General features: G+C 33.4%; 4 protein-coding genes across 4 annotated transcripts; 2 read left to right on the forward strand and 2 right to left on the reverse strand.

Annotated features, from left to right (window-relative positions):
• Positions 1-286: 286 nt before the first annotated feature.
• LOC148604479 (uncharacterized) lies at positions 287-3089 on the reverse strand. The gene is made up of 4 exons (XM_088547657.1): positions 2982-3089; positions 2585-2667; positions 1345-1440; positions 287-579 (listed from the first exon to the last, which is right to left on the reverse strand). Exons 1-4 carry the CDS (start codon positions 3080-3082, stop codon positions 446-448), a joined length of 414 nt encoding a protein of 137 aa, XP_088403783.1. The 5' UTR covers positions 3083-3089; the 3' UTR covers positions 287-445.
• A 2954-nt stretch (positions 3090-6043) lies between these two features.
• On the forward strand, positions 6044-8296 carry LOC148604480 (uncharacterized). The gene is made up of 2 exons (XM_088550158.1): positions 6044-7132; positions 7526-8296. Exons 1-2 carry the CDS (start codon positions 6044-6046, stop codon positions 8294-8296), a joined length of 1860 nt encoding a protein of 619 aa, XP_088406284.1.
• Positions 8297-8352: 56 nt separating this feature from the next.
• On the forward strand, positions 8353-8733 carry LOC148604481 (uncharacterized). Its single transcript, XM_088550161.1, has one exon. It carries the CDS (start codon positions 8353-8355, stop codon positions 8731-8733), a length of 381 nt encoding a protein of 126 aa, XP_088406287.1.
• A 494-nt stretch (positions 8734-9227) lies between these two features.
• On the reverse strand, positions 9228-20805 carry LOC148604482 (uncharacterized). Its single transcript, XM_088549745.1, has 9 exons — positions 20687-20805; positions 19975-20057; positions 15577-15688; positions 14739-14782; positions 13284-13389; positions 12699-12739; positions 12140-12245; positions 11623-11714; positions 9228-11293 (listed from the first exon to the last, which is right to left on the reverse strand). The coding sequence occupies exons 1-9, from the start codon at positions 20800-20802 to the stop codon at positions 9846-9848; spliced, it is 2148 nt and encodes a 715-aa protein (XP_088405871.1). The 5' UTR covers positions 20803-20805; the 3' UTR covers positions 9228-9845.
• Positions 20806-23432: the final 2627 nt, after the last annotated feature.

The following is a 23432-nucleotide window of genomic DNA, read 5'->3' on the forward strand; positions in this document are numbered from 1 at the left end:
ATAAACAGAGTACATCAAATATGATATATACTATAATTTGTAGGACGCTTACAGCAGTTTAAAATTATAAACTATTTTTTTGGAGCGTAACTATGGTAAAAAGAAGTAAGAACTCTGTTAACCGGCATGAAAATGTATTTGATAATCAAATTGATAAGTTGTCCTACTTACACTCATACTAATTGTACCCCTAGTAACATACATTCTTAAAAGTTTGAAAAATATTATGCCTACATTGCTGTATAAGTGAGGAAAATTATGCACGATGTCATGGAACAAAGTTGGTATTTAATGTGATTTCCGCGTTCTTCCGGTGAATCTGAAATAATAACTTACATTTGCAGAACTCTAATTTGATTGGTCGATTTGTAAATAGTGACTTGAACTAAAGACAACATACAGTGAACTAAATATATCGGCCACAAACGGTTTTCTCGGAATAAATCTATGTAATGACAAATGTTTGATACTGACGAATATCATAATTGTATTTACTATGATTTCTAGATGTACAGTCATGTGAAATAAGTCTTGCTTTTGTTTTCTTCTTTTCGGACAAAACCTTCAACATGATCACATCTAAAATAGAACGATGTATTATAATGAAAGCGTAGTTCCTAAATAAAAAAGTACGTGCTATGCATATACTAGTGTTCTTTACCGCTATTTTTTCCCGCTTTTTTCAAGCGTTTGTTATCAGTATGGCGCGCATGGAAGAAAAAAAGTCGCTGTTCTTGTATAGCCTAGCAATTCAATAGAAAACAGAAAAATACACTGAGTAAATGGTAAACAGACAACATGAAGTAAAATGGTTCCCAAATGTCTTCTAATTATATTTACTCAAGTTTGATGTCATATATTTGTGTTAGAAATAAACTAACCGTGTAAAAAAGTTTCCTAATTTTTAACAATTAATGTTTAACTTTTGACTGACTCCATAAAAGAACTCCTAAGAAAACTATATAATACAATGGGTATCGTAATACCGACCGTCGCATGTGAGGTTAACGATAGACGTTTAGTCAAACCGGAATAAGTATCAAACAGGCCCGCAGAAATGGATGAGAGAAGTAAATTCAAAGTTAAAATAGCATTTAAAACGATTTAAAATTAAAACATGCAATTAGAATTATTTACAGTATATGGACCCGGTATGCTGACTTTAAAACAACTGTTTACCTATCCTATCCCCATTTCAGCCATCGTTCCTTTTTAAGTGCCTAAACACAAGTAAGAAAAGTGCATAAGTGCGATGCTCTGTTCTAGGCTGTGCCATCGGGGCAGGGCCTAACTCGTACCATTAACAGAGAAGAGACGTTAACAAGTACCTTTGTGAAGACGTACATTTGCAATCAGCAATGCATCTAATTCCATAATTTCCTTTTGGACAAATGTCACATCCATTCGATTTAGGATTTTTAAAATATCCTTTTGGACAGTCTGTAATAAAGTAAATAAAAAGATAGATTTTATTGTTTCCCAATTTTGTAATGAGTTTATACTGCAATTTATAATATGCAAATTGATTCTGTAACAAAGCGCTATGTCAGAGAATTAGGATTGAATGCAACTTATTTTGACTACAATTATGCATAGTTTATATCATGATTTACCGAATAAATATTGTATTTTCATTATGACACATATTAATGTATACTATATGCATGAAATTGAAATTGATCAGTTCAGTTTTATATTCTATGATTATTTTGGAACAATTTGCAGAACTGAAAGTTAGTGTATGTTATTTTGTTGACTATTTAAGTAAAAGTCCACATAAAGTTCAGACACCACCAATGGAAAAGTGATTCATGGTTAAGAAAAACCCAACAAGCAAACGAAGCTCTTTCAATCTACATATGCTATACATTAAGATACTGATAATCATTTCCGCATTCAGACATGCAGGTTTTGAAAATCATTCACTGAAATTAACCAAATGAAACCAAATAAAGAACGATAACTCTTGCAAAATGCCAATTTGATGTACAAATCGATATAATATTTATCCCAAAAGCGCAACAACCAACTTGAAAACTGGTTATATGATCAGTAACAGTTTCTCAACAAGAAATAAAACTGAATTCGGTGGGTTTTTCAAATGTATGAATCGCATTCTGTCTATTTTTTATAAAGACCGCTACTAAAGTACAACACTCCCTAAAAACCAGACAGAGGCTGATAATGGGTGATTCATGCAGTTCTAATCCCAAATACATTTTTTAAATCCTTCTGGAGACCCGTTTATTTTTGTTCCTAACTGTATAAGGAAATATAAGTGCGAATAAAAATTGTCCACTGGAGATATTAAAACTTAAAATTTTGTTATGTTCTACTACAAGTCAGGAAATTTTCCGTCAGATTTTTACATTATAACCAGCCAAAAAATATGTCACGAAAAGTAGCAGATCCAAGGGCATGAACACAGAAAAAAGTATTTTTAGGACCCAACAAATGTATTTATACAGTTTTGATTATCTTAAGATATGATGAATCACCCCCTGCCTTTTACTAAATACTGTAGATACTACATCAATGATTGTAGTGTACATGTTTGTGTAGTTGATATTAGTATGCTACTTACTTGAGCAAGTTCCATTGATTTCTACAAAATCAGAACAGCAATAATACACTACCGATTTTACAGTGATTCCATTGGCAACATGACTAGAAAATATATATATTGTAAATTTTGAATCACAAAAGCGTTCTTAAGCAATCGACAAGTTAAAATATTTGGAAGAAGTAAAACGATTTATATAGAATAAAGGTATCTAATTACAAATTATGTTTTCAATGTTAATGGTTAATGAACAGTTATGAGAAAAAAAGATCTGCTGGATCTTCACGAGAGGTTATTGGGCATTCGCACACACCCTTTGGTAAATAAAAAGATCGTTTTTAAAATGTTTTAAGATTTAGTTGTTATAAGATATTCTTTATCTGAATACATTAACTTATGATTTCTTACAGTATCCTACCTCTTTTCTCTACTGCATGCTTTAGCTTCACATAACGTTAAACATAGAAATAAAACAAAATTCTGAACCGCCATCTTGTTTTGTGTCAATATCAAAAGCATGATGGAAACCTTCGCGAAATAAAACATATTACTACTATTGTTCATAAATAAAACGGATACACATATATAAGTTAACAATGTGTGAATCATAATAATATCAATTTTCGCTAGGCCTTTGTTCAGTATTCCATCAATTCTGCACAAGTCCAAGCGGAAATTGATATTATATTCAATAGCAAATTAATGTTTTGAATTAAACTGATGAAAATACACTGATGGTATGAATCGACTAATATTGGAATTGAAATCAGAAAAGACCTTTGTTTTCTAAATTGGTTGCAAACTTTCAGCTCTGACCTAAATCTTTCAACAAACAAAATATTGATATTGAAAAATATGAACCATTGATTCTTTAAAAGCCTTTTTGAAAGATAAAATATGAAAAAGCAAAGTGCAATTCGAATTTTGTTTCTGATGTTGAGGCATGTAACATGAACGCCCCAGTTTTAGATATTTTTGTTTTTAGCCTCAAATGTGCTTATTATAAAAAAAAAAAAAAAATGAGAGTTATATTTTTAGCACTTATCTATATCCACGTCAACATTAAGCCTTGACTTTCTAAAATGGCCAATATCGAAGTATCACAACGGAACTAAAATGAATCTTGATGTTTTCATCAATAATATGATATTACGTAAATAAAATACGCACACTACATAAACATGTAGGCTAAACTTCTTCCAAGTGGCAATCAGTTTTAATGAATGAACAAGTAATTCAATTAATCGATATTATCAAGTATGCAGATTTCTAAATGAACAAAAACGAAGTGGACTATAGGGTATTCAAATTAAAGTAATGATAAATCCATATTGAACGTATAAAACGTAGACGTTATAATATAAATAATAAACAGGAAGTACTAACTATGCTGCTTTAATTCTAATGAATATGCGATATTCACATAAACCAGTTTCATGTTTAAAATGTGAAAAATTAAATTCTTGGATAATTATTGAATTCTGATAAAAAAATCCTTAAAAAGATATGTCAGCTATGATATAATATGTGGTAATAGATTTCAACGCGTAAGTTTATATGGTAAGGGTGCTATGCTTCAGTAATCAATTACGTTTATTCAATTGATAAAAAAATACAGTAATGCTTCTGGTTAGTATTGTTAATTTTGCCTGTTTTTGTTCTTTTTTATTTTCTATTTACAATGCACGGAAAGGGATAATTGTTTAATTTTGTCATGTCAGAGTGATTAAACACTTTTCTTGGTTCAACAGCAAATAAATTTCAAAATTGAAAAACGTAAGATGAGGAAATGAGTACTATGTACTCGTTAAATAAGAAAAGGCACTAAAATATCCGTTTTCTACCAAATTACGAGGAGTTTAACCTTCAAATATCTAGTTTTTATCAAATTTCATCTAGTTTTATTGTTTTATCTATCGCTATCTATTCGACGAAACTTTTACCTCTTTAACAAAAAAAAAAAAAAGGAAAGTCATCGCGTTTGTAGCATAGTTATGTCTCTATGAGTTGGTAAACATATGAGGCTGGTATCGTTGTGTATGAAGTATCTTTGGGGTTAGATACAATGTTAGATACACGGACTCTAGGATTGCAAACAAAGTGTTTTCTCTAAAGCAGAAATCGAATTTTAAATTCATAAAATTTCGCTAGACGATATCCCTTCATCCTATCAGCCTACTTAGAGTATACAAAACTGCGATGAAAACTTGATCAGCTAGTCCATTTAGAATTGTGTTATCATTAGGTTTTTATAAGACTTGTAATGCGCAGCCCTTATCTGTTTGAGCTTTCGTACTAAAAAATGTAAAAGAATAATAATTGGCTTACTATTCCTGATGAACTTGGAACTAAGTCAGACGAAAATATAGCATTAAACAAACACTTCATTTCTACCGATACTTGGATATGAAGAATATCAGTTACATTAATTACCCAGAGTGATGTGTATAAGAAAAAATTGATAACTTTGAGGACGCTTACCCTACCGGAGCACCTGGTCCATGCTTCCAGTTTTTAGTGGAGTCCGAGTTGCTCATTTACTTTTGTTACTTTGTATGTATGATTTTAGTTACTTTATGTTCTTTGTTGTGTATGTCTGTTTTCCAAGTCTGGTCTTTGTCCCTGGATTACATTCTTTTGATTACCGCTAAAACCTTGGTTCCCTTGATTACTCTTTGAAATGTTTCACAAAAGGAAGGATCAAATAAGATATATACTTAAAAGAATTATTACAGAAACGAACAGAGTGGAAGTTTCAAGGATAATTTTGGTGTCCCGGGGGAGATTTCGGTACACCTTAATGTGATATGAAAACGCAATACGCAGGTACTAAAGGAATGTTGCCAAGATGAAAGGACAGTTGACAATACGGAATTAAATGTTATCGCGTTTGTCATATTGTTTGGTGAATAGTGTTTCTTTTTAATCGATCCCTAAGTGTAGGTAAAAATAAAAGGCGGACTTCACATAGTCTGTTAAACAATGAAATGAATGAAACTCTAGGGGGTCAATTATTAAGCTTCTGAGGCCATTTGTGTGGTTTGTTTCTATTTTGGAAGGCCCAACTTCAACAATGTATGCTAGTGATTATTATCACAGGGATTGGATATGCGCCTAGTGCAGGGGGAGTCGAAGACTCTACTACTGCCGCTGACTAGCTTACTTGTAGGTGAAAAAGAAAGCCGAGTGCGTAAGTTTTTCTTGTCAGTACAAAGCCTCTACCAGTCTAAGACCTCTACAGTGCCTCCTTTCGACAGCACACGGTAACTAGGGTATGGTATCCTAGGCTAAACTGTAGAGGATCTCGGAGTATCAAGGACCCTAGAGATGCAGTGTGTAGGCCCATCGGCGTGTGGATACGCCCTAGCACTCATCAACCTTGATCCAGCTATGGGTTAAATAGCATCACACTACTGCCTTGTAGAAGGCTTTGGACAGTCAAAGGCTATGGGAGAAAACCCAGACAGAAAATCCGTAAAGATGGTACTCGTTAGCATTGTGATGCATCCATCTAAGGGAAGGATCCCCCTACAGAAAATCTACTGGTCCTCCAAGTTATGGGGGTTAAGCTTAGGGCTAACAACCCTAACTTGTAAAAAAAGATATGTTACGGAAACAGCAACGAAGAAAAAATCTACAACTGTGGAGGAGAGCCCCCACCGCGCCAACAGTGGAGCTTTAATGACTGTAGGTAGAAAAAGCCGAGAGGAGACTACCAACATGACTAGGGAGGCCCTCAACATGGTAAAAACCAATACAAACATCGGGTGTTGGAACGTGAGAACGATGTATGCAACAGGCAAGCTCGCACAGATAACAGCTGAGATGCAACGGTACAAACTACAAATTTTAGGTGTCAGTGAAAGTAGATGGACAGGATCTGGAAAGATAAAAACAACAACAGGCGAAACAGTACTATACTCAGGAAGAGAAGATGGGAAACATCAGGAGGGAGTAGCCATCATTCTAAAAAAAGGAGTAGACAGAACCCTGATGGAATGGAAACCAGCTAGCAACAGATTGATCATGGCTAGACTGTGGGGTAAACAAGTTAAAATGACGCTACTTCAGTGCTATGCTCCAATAAATGATGCCAGCGATGAAGACAAAGATGCATTCTATGAGCAACTTCAACAAGAGTTAGATCAAACCCCACATCATGACATCAAAATAATTATGGGTGACCTGAATGCAAAAGTAGGCAATAACAACTTGAACTTTGAAAGAAATATGGGTACACATGGATGTGGTAGTATGAATGAAAATGGTGAAAGATTAACTGACCCCTGCAACATCAACAACTATGTCATTGGAGGCACACTGTTCCCTCATAAGGATATCCACAAGTTGACGTGGTATTCACCAAACTTAAAAGACAAAAATCAAATTGACCACATCATGATAAATGGAATGTGGAGACGATCTTTGCTAGATGTAAGAGTCAAAAGAGGAGCTGATGTAGAAAGTGACCATCAACTTGTTACAGCAAATATCAGACTCAAGCTCAGAGCAGCTGGAAAGAAAGTTACAACCACTCGTTATGATACAGAAAAACTTAACATCTTGAAGGTAAAAAATGACTTTTCAATAACACTCAAGAATCGCTATGAAACGTTAAATATCTTGGAAGATGTTGTGGATGATATTGATGAAAAATGGAACAAAATAACCGACATATATACAAAAACAAGTGAAGAGTGTTTAGGTTTGCGACAAAAGCAAAAACATAAGGACTGGATAACACCTGAAACTTGGAAAACAATAAATAATAGAAGAGAGATTAAAGCCAAAAGAGATAAGACCAAATCACAAGAATACAGCTCAATACAAAAAGAAGTAAAGAAACTAGTTCGAACAGATAAAAGGACGTTTATGGAAGAGCTATCAAATAATGCAGAAGAAGCAGCACAGAAATGAGAACAGAGTAAATTATACAAAATTACAAGAACTATATGTGGGAAGAATAGATCATCTCCAAATTTACCTGTCAAAGACAAACAGGGTAACATATTAACCTCAGAAAGCGCTCAAGAAAAAAGGTGGACAGAACATTTTGAAGAGTTACTTAACAGGCCACCACCTTCTCAAGAACCGGAAATTAAAGATGCTGAAGTAGAGCTTGACATAGATATAGAACCACCAGAAATATCTGAAATCATAACAGCAATCAAAAGTCTGAAATGTGGCAAAGCACCAGGTAGTGATAATCTCAATACAGAACTCTTTAAAAACGATCCATACCTATCCGCAAAAATTCTCCATCCCATCTTCCAAGATATCTGGAATAAGGCCAAAGCACCAGATGAGTGGAACAAAGGAACCATCATAAAATTACCAAAGAAAGGGTCATTAAATGATTGTAATAACAGGCGAGGTGTTACTTTGATTTCTATCCCAAGTAAGATACTAGTTGTCATCAAAAGAATTGCAAGATCTGTAGATGAACTATTGAGAAAAGAACAAGCTGGATTTAGGCCAGGTAGAGGCTGCATCGACCAAATTTTCACGCTACGCAATATTATTGAGCAGAGCACTGAATGGCAGAGACAACATTATATTAACTTTATAGATTTTGAAAAAGCTTTTGATAGCATACATAGAGAAAGATTATGGAAAATAATTAGATCATACGGAATACCACAACAACTTACAGACGTCATCAAAAGTTTCTACACGAACTTCAGATGCAGAGTCGGAAACAACAGCGACATGTATTTCAATGAAAAACTTTAGTCCGTCAAGGCTGTGTTATGTCATCGACACTTTTCATCATAGCCATTGATTGGGTGATGCGACAAACAACGAAAGATACTCCAAGAGGCATCAGATGGAATACCTTCTCCATCTTGGAAGATCTAGACTTTGCCGATGACATAGCTTTGCTTTCTCACACCCATCAACACATACAAGAAAAGACCAAGAAACTCCAGAATTTTGCAGGAAAAATTGGGCTAAACATCAACAAAAAGAAAACCGAGGTTATGATGTTGAATGTAAACACACCAACATCTATCAAACTGCACGAACAATGTCTACCTTTTACCAACAAATTCACATACCTCGGTAGTATAGTTACAACTGATGGAAGTGCGGAGAGCGACATCCACCTTAGACTCTCAAAAGCAAGAGGAGCATTTAATAGCTTGCAACCTGTCTGGAGATCAGGATAGTACACTATCCGCACCAAACTAAAATTGTATAACAGTTGCGTCTTGCCTATCCTGCTTTATGGGTCAGAGTGCTGGAGGATAACAGAGTTAGACCAACACAAACTCTCAACCTTTCACACCAGGAGTCTGAGGAGGATCCTAAGAATATTTTGGCCTCTTAAGATCAGTAATTAGGACCTCCTTAATAGATGCCAACAAGAAGACATGGCCACCATCATTATGAAACGAAGATGGAAGTGGTTAGGACATGTCCTGCGAAAAGACCCAAAAGACAACACAAAAACAGCCCTATTCTGGACACCCGAGGGAAAACGCAGGAGAGGACGCCCAAAGATCACCTGGAGAGGCACCATTGAAGCAGAAGTCAAAGAACATAAGAAGACTTGGGGCACATTACAGAAACTTGCCAATGATAGACAAGAGTGGAGAAACTTCGTTGCTGCCCTACATGCCAGTGGCGTAAAGGGCAGTAAGTAAGTAAGTAACTACAACAATAAAGTAAACATAAAACTTTATGCTTATATAAAAAATAAAATGTTCGAATATATGTTAATTTTAATTGATGAACAAATCAATTGACATAATATGACGTAGTGGCGTTGTTGCTTTTAGAGTGAGACGATTTGGATTCAATGCCCAGCTAAGTCACACAAAATGCTTAGCATTTGCGTCCAGGCCAAACATGTTGTAAACATGAAAAAGACTGACGACTTGTTGGCTTGGAACCAGAATGAATATCGAAGTGGGTTAAATATATCTTTCTGTGGGCTTTTGATTTGTGAGCTGGCACCTTGTAAGTCAAGACAAGCATATCGCATTGCAACGAATGATATTCTATTAATTTTGACTAACGTTCTCTATCCGCAATGCATGGAATGAAATATCAATAAGATACAATCAATCATTAAAGTAACAAGTCAATCTGTCCTTAAAACAAAAGAAAATTTACGTGATGAAAGATGAAATGTTTAAAAATATTTTAAATATACAAGTTTTATCATGATTGTTTGCCATGTTGGCATTTTGTTACTAAAAGTTATATGGCTTGCGATAATATCCATTTTATAGTGGCTCCCAGTTGCATATCACTCATGCTAGTGTATTAGTGAACATCAGTCATCTATTTCTTTTACCAATGTTTCACATGGATAATTCCCTAACTTGTCCGTAAAATCACATGATGATGTTATAATTGACTCATCAAACATGCCAATATACTTGTGGTCGTCAGATCTTTCCTTTGCCAATGCTTTGTAAGGAAGAGTGGATGGATATGGATAATTCCCTAACTTGTCCGTTAAATCACATGATGTTTTAATTGACTCATTATTTATCTTAATGTATTTGTGGTAATCGGATTTGTCCACTGACAAAGCTTCATAAGGACGAATGCATTCGTTTTTTAATTTGTCGAAGATATCACATTGTGATTCTTTTATTTCCACACCATTCATAGTGATGTTATCATCAAGCCTTTCTTTTGCAAATTTTTCGTAAGAATAAATGCATCTATTGTCTTGATTATCAGAAATACTAATTGGGGATGTTTGAATATCCTTGCAACTCATAGTGTACTTGTGACCATCAGACTTGTCTGCTGCCACCGATTCGCAAGACTGTACGCATTCATTTTCTAATTTATCCTGAAAATTACTTTCAATCTGTACTGTAGATGTGGAAGAATATTTATGATCATCGCATAAACCCTTTAAAACTGGTTGGTATGGATGAAGATATCCTGAATGTTTTTCATCAAATGCATCGTTTTCCCAATTCTTGATCTCCCCTTTCTTAACTTCAGAGGTACACCCAGTGACGGTTTGAACAGGTTCTAGGTAGCTGTCATCTTCATTCCGTAGTGTGACTTTACGGTTCGAATTTGCTACTTCATTTGAATTGACCTTGTCTCCTGTTTCCGGAGGTAGGGGTTCCAAATAGCCATCTTCTGCTTCCTGTAATGTAATAATATTAGATGTTGAATTATTTTCTTGCTGGAGTTTAACGCTCGATACGTCCAATGATAGCGGTTCCAAATAACCATTATCTGCATCCCGTTGTATTAATTTAATATTTGGATTCGAATTAATTTCATTATTCACTATTGTGTCCGACATTCTTTCTATCGTGTCCGAAGACATGGGTTCTAGAAAGCCGCAATCTGCATTATTTATTTTTTTCTCTAAATCCTGATGATTTGAATTGCTTTCTTGTTCCAATCTTACGCTTAAAACATCTGGTTCCGATGGTAAAACCTCAAGATAGTCACGGTCTGGACTTTTAGTTGTGATTAGAGGCTGATTAATGGAACTGTCATCCGTAGTTGGAATGGCATCCTTGGCATATATATCCAATTCATTTATCTCGTCATAAGGGTTTGCGTAATCGTCATACGGAATGTCTGGTCTTTGGGGCAGTTCTCTCCGCTTTTTCTGTGTTTCTGGTTTACCTTTTCTGCACGATGTCATACAACAACCTAATGTTATTGAAATGATGATGACAAAAACGACAGCTCCACCAGATCCACTTATGTAAAAAATAAGTCCTTGGTCTAACGTTGATTCTACAATAAAAATGATCAATGCACTTTTTGAATTTGATTAATGTAATACAATCGAAACAGCTCATTAGTGCACATGTTTTATAATTTCACTCATCAAGTTTGGTATTGATACAAAATATAATTTGTTTTTAATTTGTATTAAAGTTTATATTCCAATGTTATTATATGACTGGACTGCATTCTATTGCAAATATAAAAAAACGACACATTCTTATTCTTCATTTATTTAATAAAAAGTAAATCTTAAAGAAAACATCTCATTTGAGAACTCATTAAACAAGAGCAACGTGAGTAAGTGCCAGAGTTTCCATATATATATATTCCCCCACCTGAAACTGCTGCTTTTTGGTCTGTTGTCCACTGTGGAATCTGAGTATATGGCATCACAGGATCTGTGACACACCCCGTCTCGGGGTCACATCTAATAAAAAACGACAAAGGCTTTTTTTCATTGAATATCAACAAATCTCAGTAATAATATAGATGCGATTTTTAAGGTAGTCAGAAAATATGATATTTATCTGTACACGTGTATGTGTATTTGTAGATTGATTCAGGTGAAATAACAGTAACTGACGAAGTACACAATAACGCAACAGTCGTTTACTGCATGTATACAACAGTACAATATAAACACCGACTTGTGGACATCGATTGTTTCACATGAAGATAAATACTATGTTACAAGTATGAGAGACAAGATAAAAAGCCATACAGACTTTAAAAATGTTCGATTTTAGATACAGGAAGGAGTTTGGTCCTTTCAATTTAACATTGATCGAGTATCCCGTATATATGTTAGCCACATGACATAAGATAAGTATGGGAAAAATATGGTAGAAGTACCTTTCGTCATCAGCACAGTTACACAGCTGTGTACATTGAACTCCATAGTAAAAATCTGGGCATGAAACGCAGTCTGTTTCATTAAGTTTATAGCCTGCCCCACATTCTGAAATGTCGATGATTCTGATAGAAGTGTTTTATTCATTGTTATATCTTAATTCTATCGATAAACATAAGAGCATACAAAAAATACAATATTGCAAACAAGTCGTTTTTTTAAACATGTTTTTTTTTATCAAAAAATCTCAAGCTTCAAATTCGCTTCGTGTGAAGAAATCTGACATACTTCTTGAAACCACATTAAAAAATTCGAATTGTATAAATATATCTGGAAGTAATTAAGATTATAAAAAAAGAAGTATGCATAAACAAAAAATCAGGAAAATATTTGAATATTCACATGTTTTGCAAACCAGTAAGACATGGCAGACTGAACACACGATATTTCTTTTATTAAATCACAGCATTTCAAATGTGCAAAAATTAACCAGTATAATATAAATCATGCAACAAATGATTTGTTGTCACAAGATTTACATGAATGTAAATTGCTTCTTGCCTTTATATTCTCTTCGGACACAACCGTATACATTATCACATCTGAAACAAAAAAAAATGAATTATGACATGGAAAAAAAACATTAATCCCTCTCAGTGAGTATTCAAAGTACCCGTTAACTACCTATGACGTGCAGAGTGTAATCATTGCAACTGAACATCTCAATGATTTGTGTATGATGAAAGGAGTACATATTTGTACAAAAATATATATATTGTGGCAAATATTGGTCCCTAATTTATGCTTTAATTTTCGTTGTAAACAAATGTCGAAACCAAGTCAATTATTACATCGTAATAGGGTTGATATATAAGTCGAGCATGTCTTTAAGCAGAAAAGACATAATACAGGAATCAGGAACTTTGTTTTACCACATATTTGGTATTTCACAACACGAATGACCTCACTTAGCACATGTCGGTAGTATGCAAAGCTCACGAGAAATGAATGTTATTTAATTTAAACTATTATATTAATAATGAAACATTTTATTTTATTCCATCCCTGTGGTCATCTATGATCGGTAATACACAAATTAGTAATTTGTAACATTGAGACTCTGCTACAATAGAATTGAAAATCTACCTTTGTTCATTAGTACAGTTACACAACATTACACACTGATCACCATAGTAATCGTCAGGGCATGGAATACAATCTGTCCCATTCAGTGTAAAGCCTGAATCACATCCTGAAATATCGATGGTGTTAATTTACCACATGTTTTCTTGACAGTAAAAGTCTATTCTTGTTGAGCATATAAATATTAAAAATATTTTGGTTTTAAATTGGGATAATTCGATCGTCTCTACACCTCTTTTGTGAAAGAAAAAAGAAAATTTTAAACCTGTGAACTAATATGTACGCTAATAAAAGTTTTCTTTTTTCAATGATAGAACCCTTTAAGTGGTTATATTCCCAGGTGATTTACTTGTCGATACATTTGTGGTCAAATTTTGAACGCGAAAATCAAATCACTCAACATATTTATGAAGATAATATAGAGTTATTTATATTTGTTATATTCATTACACAGTTTGTCAGCCGCAAAAATCACACTGCGGAAAAAACTTAGTTTATGAAGAAAAACGTGAAATTTTCCACACGCACAAAAAGCCACTTATACGATATTTTGAAAACGAGCAATCCAATTAGATAACAAGGTCATAAAACAAAGGTTCAAAACATTACCTTAAAATGACTTAATACTGTTGTCAGTTACACGTACTAGTGCTATATATTCGTTAAACTGATTTAACTGGATAAATGATAGCCTCTCACACTGATAAACAGAGTACATCAAATGTAATATATACTATAATTTGTAGGACGCTTACAGCAGTTTAAAAGTATAAACTATTTTTTTGGAGCGTAACTATGGTAAAAAGAAGTTAAAACTCTGTTAACCGGCATGAAAATGTATTTGATAATCAAATTGATAAGTTGTCCTACTTACACTTATACTAATTGTACCCCTAGTAACATACATTCTTAAAAGTTTGAAAAATATTATGCCTACATTGCTATATAAGTGAGGAAAATTATGCACGATGTGATGGAACAAAGTAGGTATTTAATGTGATTTCCGCGTTCTTCCTATTCCGGTGAATCTGGAATAATAACGTACATCTACATAACTCTAATTTGATTGGCCGATTTGTAAATATTGAATCGAATCTAGGTGTCTGGTTTGCTAAACACATAATTATCGTTAGCGGTGAAGTTCACAAAAATAACGTCTGCACTTTGTAATTCAAATTACCACCACATACTTTATGTTTTTTTATATAATAAACAGAAAGATACACAGATCCGTTTGCAAATTTTGTAAGACTCAAATTTGCGCTTGCAAAATGAAGGCGACATTTATTTTTAGCGATCATAAACTAAAGACAACGTAGAGTGAACTAAGTATATCGACCAAAAACTATTTTTTTCTCGCATATAACCTAGTTAATGACAAATGTTTAATACTGACGAGTATCATAATTTTTATTGACTATGATTTCTAGATATATAGTCATGTTTAATGAGTCTTGCCTTTAATTTCCTCGTTTGGGACACAACCTTCAACATGATCACATCTAAAAGAGAACGATGCATTATAGCGAAATAGTAGTTGCTGAAATAAACAAAAGTACATACTATGCATATATTATTGTTCTTTACCGTTATTATTCTCTTTTTTAGTTATAGGCGTTTGTTATCAGTACGGCGCGCATGGAAGAAAATAAAAAGTAATTACTATTGTATAGCCTAGCTATTCCCGAGTATCAACCCTCTTATAAAGAAAAAATATACTGATTAAATGGTAAGAAGACACCAATAAGGAAAGTGGTTCCCAAATGTCTTATGTTTACTCAAGTTTGGTGTCATATATATGTGTTAAAAATAAACTAACCGTGTAAAAATGTTCCTAATTTTTAACAATTTTATTTAACTTTTGACAAAAAAAAAAGAAGAATTTTCTGACTTCACAATAGTATTCTTCATAAACTATATCTAATGTAATGGGTATAGTAATACTTGCCATTGCGTGCGAGGCCAACGATAGACGTTCAGTGAAACCGGAATAAGTATCAAACATGCCCGCAGTAATTGATGAAAACGATTTAAAATTAAAACATGGAATTAAAAAACCATTATAGATAAAAAAGAAAAGATTTATTTACAGTATCTGAACTCGGTTTGCTGAATTATTAAAAAAAACAAAAACAAAATGAGTAACCCTTATCTATCCCATCTTGCCCCTCTCAGCCATCGTTCCTTTTTCAGTGCCTAAACAAACATAAGAAAAGTGCGATTCTCGGTTTTGGGCTGTGCCACAGGGGCAGTGCCTAACTCATATTACTTACAGAGAAGAGTCGTTAACAAGTACCTTTGTGAAGAAGTACATTTGCAATCTTCAGCGCATCTTATTCCATAATTTCCTTTTGGACAAATGTTACATCCATTCGAATTTGGATCCTTAAAATACCCTTTGGTACAGTCTGTAATAAAGAAAAGAAAAAGACACACATATCAATGTTTCCCAAATTTGTAATAAGTTATACTGCAATTTATAATATGCAAATTGATTTTAAGGATTTTACAAGATTGCGCTAGGTGAAAGAATAAGGAACGAATGCAGCTTATTTTTGAATACAAACTGCACAATTATGCCTAGTGTGAATATCCATAATTTACCGGTAAAATATTGTGTTTTCATTATAACACCTAAGATGAGGAAGGTGAAACCTTTTTACGTTCCCGAAGAAACATTATTTCAAAGAACCTTTCTGGCTTTTCAATATTAGTTTGTTGACATTTTCAGAGCTCATATTCCTGGATGTTTTCTTGTTTGGATCAGTGATGTTATGAGAAGTGTGCAAAGAGGAAGGAGGAGTCTCTATAGTATGATCTTGGTGAAAAGTATAAGGAGATATTATGGGTTCTGAAGTATATTGACCATGGTCAAATTTGGACAATGTACTTTCATTTATAACCTGGGAGTTTGACACTTGGAATTCTGTATCACAATGAATGTAATCATGGTCGACTAGAAATTTAGTGGCAGTATCTAAATTTCGGACATTTTCTTTAGGCTTACTCGAAAAATAAGTATGATCAGCCATAGTACTATTCCTTACTTTATCACCATGAGATTTTGGCTTTAAGGAGAATTCCATGGTTTTAGAGGGTGAAATAAAGCTCGACGGAACTTTTGATGACATTTTTTCCACACACAAGCTAGTTTCAAACTTAACAAATTGCTCTTAACGGATATACGTTATTGTGCAAGTCACGGTTATTGGTTCGATTGTCGTGGTACGAAATGTCTCTGGATCGTTTTGGCAATAGTATGGCATTATGGGTAATGGTATTTTCGTAAACATTGGAGCGCCTTCTGTTGACTGTTTTGACAATCCATATCTTGGAAAAAATATGATTTGTTTTGAACTTAATCAAAAACGCTACTGAGACTGGTTCTGTTCTCAATCACATTCTTCGAAGTGTACGAAAATGAAGCTGCCTTATACTTTTTTAAGTTCCTGAATTTACATGCACAAACCGGATATTGATGCCTTTTCTGCCCATAAGTATACATGACCCAGTGGATAATACAACCATTTACGCTCCCTTCGGGAACGTATCAATTGTATACTATATGCATGAAATTGAAATTTTTGAATTAAAGTTTATATTCTAACGTTCGTGTACGTCATTTTGTTGACTATTTAAGTACCAGTCCGCATAAAATTCAGTCACCATGAATGACGATCAATAGTTTAAAAAAACAACCAAACAAACGCTGCTGTGTCAGTCTACAGATGCTATACATTCAGATACTGATAATCATTTCCGCGTTGTACTGTTTTTGTTTTTAGAAAATTATACATTTATCTTTCACATCCTATTAACCAACTGAAACCAAATAAAGAAGGATAACCCCTGCAAAATGCCAATTTCAGGTACAACCTATATATTATTTAGGCTAAAAACCACTAATTCCACTTTCCATAGGCTTCTATGCTAATTTCACAATATTCAATGGCTTCTCTGGACTTTACCTTAACTTTAACCTGCAGAGGACTATATATCAGCATGATTCTACATATGTCAGCTCACAATCCTCAGAATGGCATGTGGGGTTAGCAGACTTGCAGTGCAGTACTGGTCACCGGAAGTGAAGGGTCTATAAATAGCATGGGAAATCCCAGTGTTTTCACAAGATAGGGGTATATTTAAAAATCATTATGGAGATTAGGCTTCACATCACAAGAAGCAAAATGCACCTATAAAATGTACAGAAATGTTTTTCCTTTCAGAAACCGTTTAAATTTTTTAAATAAGATGAGAACATTTTTCACAGCACTATGAGGAACAGGGGTAATTTCTGCGTAGGACTATTTTTGCGTACGTTCCAAATGCTCATTGGTTGAATTGGTGGTCTGTAACCTAAAGAGTCACTTTTTGTCTTAGAAAAAATAAATAACTATACAGGTATCTTCCTACACACATACTGAATGCATTTGCAAAGTTTCAGTGAAATGTGACAAGCACTTTTTTAAATATTTGATTTTTAAATATAGGGTAACCAAGTTGTGCGAGCAAAAAAGTGACAATATTCTACCATACTTAAATGCATTAAATATTTGCAAAGAACTTTTTCTGACTTTTCAAATAAAAAGTATCAATCACAACTTGTTTTTCAACAATATTAATGAAGAAATAGTTTTAAAAGTAATCATTTTCTGAGAAATTGGTCTATTTTTAAAAATTTATTTCTGACATGCCTCCCCCTTTTTCTTGATCACCTGTCAAAAATCCTAAATCTTTAAATTTTCACAAAAGGTGATATATTTGGCTTTAAATTTGTAAATACAGTGTTTTCACATTAAAACATGACCAGTAAAGGGCACCTAAAGCAAAAAAAGTACTCAATAATGGATTTTCCATGTTGCCATAGGGGAATGCTGATATGGCCTTAACCGCAGTAATGAAAGTGAGTTTTTCCTCATTTCTAACCTAATTTTTGCTCAAATCTACACAAAACTTGATTTCAAGTGCTTATTACCACCATATTTAAGTAAATATAGCCCTCAAAGTTTAATATTTGATATTTTTACTGAATTTTCTACACTTTTTACAAGATAGGACATAAAAATCAGCCAAAAAGACCAATTTTCCATAATTTGGACCTATAACTTAAAAAAATGCATATTTTGAAGGATTTTTGTAGTGTATTCCTCTCATGGCAAAGTTAACAAGATCTTCAAGTAGTTTAAAGCTATTTCAAGAAACTTTTCATTTTGCCATGGCTTCAGCTTAAGGCTAAAAACCACTAATTCCACTTTCCATAGGCTTCTATGCTAATTTCACAATATTCAATGGCTTCTCTGGACTTTACCTTAACTTTAACCTGCAGAGGACTATATATCAGCATGATTCTACATATGTCAGCTCACAATCCTCAGAATGGCATGTGGGGTTAGCAGACTTGCAGTGCAGTACTGGTCACCGGAAGTGAAGGGTCTATAAATAGCATGGGAAATCCCAGTGTTTTCACAAGATAGGGGTATACTTAAAAATCATTATGGAGATTAGGCTTCACATCACAAGAAGCAAAATGCACCTATAAAATGTACAGAAATGTTTTTCCTTTCAGAAACCGTTTAAATTTTTTAAATAAGATGAGAACTTTTTTCACAGAACTATGAGGAACAGGGGTAATTTCTGCGTAGGACTATTTTTGCGTACGTTCCAAATGCTCATTGGTTGAATTGGTGGTCTGTAACCTAAAATCCCAAAAGAGCTACAACAAATAGAAAACTATGACGGATTATGTGATCAGTAACTGTTAAACAAGAAATAAAACTGGATTCAGTAGGTTGTGACATGCATGAATCACATTCTGTCTGATTTTTAAAGACTGCTACTAAAGTACAGCACTGCCTAAAAACCAGACAGAGGTTATTATGGGTGATTCATGCATTTCTTTATCCCAAATATTTTTTTAAAATCTTGTGTATGCCTCATTATTAATTTTATTCCTACCTGTAGCAGAAAATATAAGATTAAATAAAAGGAATCCACCGGAGATATTAAATCTTAAAATTGTGTTATGTTTTACTACAGAAAAACGTCCAGGAAAATTTTTCGCCGAAATTTTTTCGTTATAATCAACCAAAAAATATTTCACGAGTAGTAGCAGATCTAAGCTCATTGACATAGAAAAAGTCTTTAGGATCTAACAAATGTATTTATACAATTTTTATTATCGTAAGATGTGATGAATCGCCCCCTGCCTGGTTTTTAGATAGAACCACACTTAACTATCATTTTGGTAATAATCGGGTAATAGGTGACGCATCTTAATTCTCAATTTAGTATTTTTTTGCCTCTTATATATACAATACATTTGGGAAGCAACCGAAAAGCTATTTAAATTTATCCTGAAGCATCTATCACATATTATTTTTGACTGAGTATTTGGGGAAAGGGTGCAAGGGAATTTTCCCGCCATTTTTTCATGGTGCATTTTAACAAAGTTGACGAATCAATATCTTAAGAATGCAACTTTAATTTTTTTCTCTAGATTATGAGGTAAAAAACGCGAACAGTACAATAAAATAATCTGTATTTCTTTTCTTTTATTGCCACAACTTTTACACATTTTGCCTGATTCTTTGACAGAGAAGTATTACTCGGGCAACCATGTTACTAAATACTGCAGATACTACATCAATAATTGTGGTGTATATATTTGTTGAGTTCATATTACTATAATACCTACTTGAGCAAGTTCCATTGATTTCTACAAAATCGGAACAGCAATAGTAAATTTGCGATAGTACATATCTCCCGTTGGCAATTTGTCTAGAAAATATGTAAATTGTAAATTTTGGATTACAAATGCGTTCTTCAGCAATCGACAAGTTGAAATATTTTAAAGAAGTAAACGATTTCATAGAATAAAAGTGACGAATTACAAATTATGTTTTTAATGTAACCCAACCCATGCAGCCGTGCTTCCGAGTTACTCATTTGCTTTTGTTACTTTGTATGTATTGTTTTAGTTACTTTATGTTCTTTGTTGTGTATGTCTGTTTTTCCATGTCTGTTCTTTGTCCCTGGATTACATTCCTTTGATTACCGCTAGAACATTGGTTCCCTTGATTACTCTTTGTATTAAATGGATATTCATATCAAATTAGATTTATTGATCGGAAGACATCCGCCAATGGCACGACTAGACTCTGCACCAAGTTAAAAGACTCAATATCCTCACGTGATCTTTATGTGCTACAATTGACAGTTTTCTGGTTTTAATCTGGTAAATTAAGAGTAATGAGAAAAAAGTGTATCTGACTGATCTTCACCAGAAATCATTTAACATATGCGTGCACCCTTTGGTAAATAAATGATTTTTTCTTAAATGTTTTAGGATTTGGTTGTTAAAAGACTTTCCTTAAAACATTAGCTTAAGAATTCTTACAGTATCCTACCTCTTTGATTTACTGCATACTTTAGCTTCGCATAACGTGAAACATAAAAACAAAACAATAATTTCATCAACAAAATTCTGAACCGCCATCTTGCTTTGTGTCAATATCAAAACCATGATGAGAACTTTCAGGAAATAAAACTTATTACTACTATTGTTCATAAATAAAACGGATACACATATATCAGTTAACAATGTGTGGATCCTATAGATAAAATATCGAACAAAGACCGAACGGAAATGAATATTATTGTCAATAGCGAATTCATGTCTTGAATTAATTTGACCTGATGAAAATGCACTGATGGTATGAATCGACTAATGTTGGAATTGAAAACAGAAAAGACCTTGGTTATTAAAACTTGGTTCGCAAACTTCAGCTCTGACCTATATCTTTCAACAAACAAAATATTGGTATTAAAAATATGCACCTTGGTTCTATACAACGCTTTTTGGAAGATGAAATATGAAAAAGCAAATATTAATTCGAACTTTGTTTCTGATGTTAAGGCATGTTTTCATATAGGTTTTAAATATTTTTGTTTTCTAGACTCAAATGTGCTTATCATTAACAAAATGAGTGTTGTACTTTTAGCACTGGTCTATATACACGTCCCGAATATACCTTGACATTCTTAACTGGCCAATAGTGAAAAATCACAACGAAACTAATATGAATCTTGATGTATTCATCAAGAAGTATGATATCACGTAAATGAAATACGCACATATATAAACACAAAGGCTAAATTTCTCACAAGAGGCAAAGCGTTAATTCAAAGTGCATCATTTCATTCAGTCTAAATGGATAAAAAAGTACTTTAACTAATCAATATTATTTAATATGCAGACCACATACGAAAGGGTATTCGAATAAAAGTAAATGACAAATCCCAAAACTTAAACGTATAATAAGTAGACGTTATATCATATGAATAATATACAGGACTTAGTAACTTTGCTGCTTTTATTCTATTGAATATGCGATATTTATATATATATACCGGTTTCATGTCAAATATTTGAAAAAAGGTGTTTTCTAACGATAGTTATTGAATTCTAAAAAAAATCCTTAAAAAATATGTCAATTTAAAAAGAAATCACGTCAAAAGTTTATATGGAAAGGGTGCTGTGATTCAAGACTAACAGAAATCATGTACATTTATTCAACTGATAAAAAACTCAAATAATTGTTAAAACGACGGTTTGAGTACAAAGTTCTTCCAAGCATAAAAACGTGATTTCTGCTTCTGCTTACACACTGTTTTTATTTAAGAAAGTTCGTCTTGACTTCTCCCTGTCAGTACCTTGCATAATTGAATTATAAGTAAAAACACTTGATATAGTAAAGTTTCGTTTTTTTTTTAAATTTGTGGAACCCTTCTGTTAGTTAAAATTTAAGTGTAAAAAAAAAATTGCTGTTTTATTACGCATATTGTTTTTGGTAGATGTAGAAAATAATAGCAGTGATAAGACCTATAGTGCTACCACACTCTCCAAAGAAGAGAGCACAGAAAACCATAAATTTGTACTAAATATTTTGGTCTCTACCAACTACGATGAAACAAGATTCCAAATCATCTTAAAAAATATACCAAAGAAGATGTTTTCAGATTGCTGGATTTTTTTTATCGACAACATATTGTCCAGTGCGATGGACGCATTTTTCAGTATACAGTTAGCATTCTAATGGGAGCTATAAGTGCTCTGCTACTCGCCTACCTATTCCTTTACCGTTATGCTATGTTAGTCTGACTTCATAGCTGAAATAATCCAAAAAAAGTAAAACGTTTTTCCAGATCCTTCAATATGAGTTTCCGCTGTGTATATGACATATTATCGTTAACCAATTCAAGTTCGGTGATTTTATACATTGCATTTACCCCAAACAACTTGTGATAAAGTACTACAACCACTTTGAGGTCAGCCTAATATCTTGACCAAGTGATCAATCGGAAAGGAAAACTGTTGAACAAATTATACGATTAATGCGATGAATTTTTATTCCGGTTTGTTAAATTTCCTTTCATCTGTGACGGCATCCTTTCAGCATCGACGTATGGAGTTTTCATATGACATACGTTATGTCAGAACTTACCTTAACCACGCAGACTTTTTGTACCGCGCTAGACCTCGTACAGTTAGGTTTCCGGAACATGGTAATATGACTACAAGATTGAATTTATAATTGCAGAGGTTTTAATGTCGTCACCATGAAATACCATCGTGGACCGTTACCTTTGTATTGAGAAATCGGTAATGGACAACAGTATACTGTGCTAACTACTTCATGAAATAAAAACAAGCCCTGTTACGCTCATTGTGTTCCGTTCTTTTTGTTAAATTTCCAGCACTTATCCATATCCATTATATTTCTCTGTTAAATCGTATGATAGATAATTAAACACTAAGGTTTTTGTCTAGAGTGTTGCTTTTAATTGAAATGGTTAGCAGGAACAACTTGATAAATTGACAAAGCTTAATGTTTTATTATACGCCCGTATACAATAAACTGTACCTGCTTTATAGGGCTTGTAGGTCTTGTTTTCTTTCCATTAGATTTTATTTCTTATTATTCACTTTTGAAAGTTCTTAAGCTTGACCATACATATTACATGGAGCATTATTTTCTTGCAACACCATACAGACATATATATTTTCTATTAACTAATTGCTTTTGCAATGATGTAAACCAATTTATTAAAATCATTTTTCACATTGGTATCAAAATCGTTACAGTAAAAACA

The sequence above is a fragment of the Perna viridis genome, chromosome 10, assembly GCF_037379345.1.
Source record: "Perna viridis isolate PV_CMFRI_1.1 ecotype Kerala chromosome 10, ASM3737934v1, whole genome shotgun sequence".
Taxonomy (NCBI): Eukaryota; Metazoa; Mollusca; class Bivalvia; order Mytilida; family Mytilidae; genus Perna; species Perna viridis.

Bases quoted from the DNA above. Each gene is read 5' to 3' on its own strand.
- LOC148604479 (XM_088547657.1), bottom strand. From the start codon at position 3,082: ATGCTTTTGATATTGACACAAAACAAGATGGCGGTTCAGAATTTTGTT. The intron at 2,668-2,981 runs GTAGGATACTGT...TATATTTTCTAG, and splicing joins GCATGCAGTAGAGAAAAGAG to TCATGTTGCCAATGGAATCA. The intron at 1,441-2,584 runs GTAAGTAGCATA...ACTTTATTACAG, and splicing joins AATCAATGGAACTTGCTCAA to ACTGTCCAAAAGGATATTTT.
- LOC148604480 (XM_088550158.1), top strand. From the start codon at position 6,044: ATGGTACTCGTTAGCATTGTGATGCATCCATCTAAGGGAAGGATCCCC. The intron at 7,133-7,525 runs GTAAAAAATGAC...ATATGTGGGAAG, and splicing joins AAAAACTTAACATCTTGAAG to AATAGATCATCTCCAAATTT.
- LOC148604481 (XM_088550161.1), top strand. From the start codon at position 8,353: ATGCGACAAACAACGAAAGATACTCCAAGAGGCATCAGATGGAATACC.
- LOC148604482 (XM_088549745.1), bottom strand. From the start codon at position 20,802: ATGGTTTTGATATTGACACAAAGCAAGATGGCGGTTCAGAATTTTGTT. The intron at 15,689-19,974 runs GTAGGTATTATA...TCTTTATTACAG, and splicing joins AATCAATGGAACTTGCTCAA to ACTGTACCAAAGGGTATTTT. The intron at 14,783-15,576 runs GTACTTGTTAAC...GTTCTCTTTTAG, and splicing joins AAATGTACTTCTTCACAAAG to ATGTGATCATGTTGAAGGTT.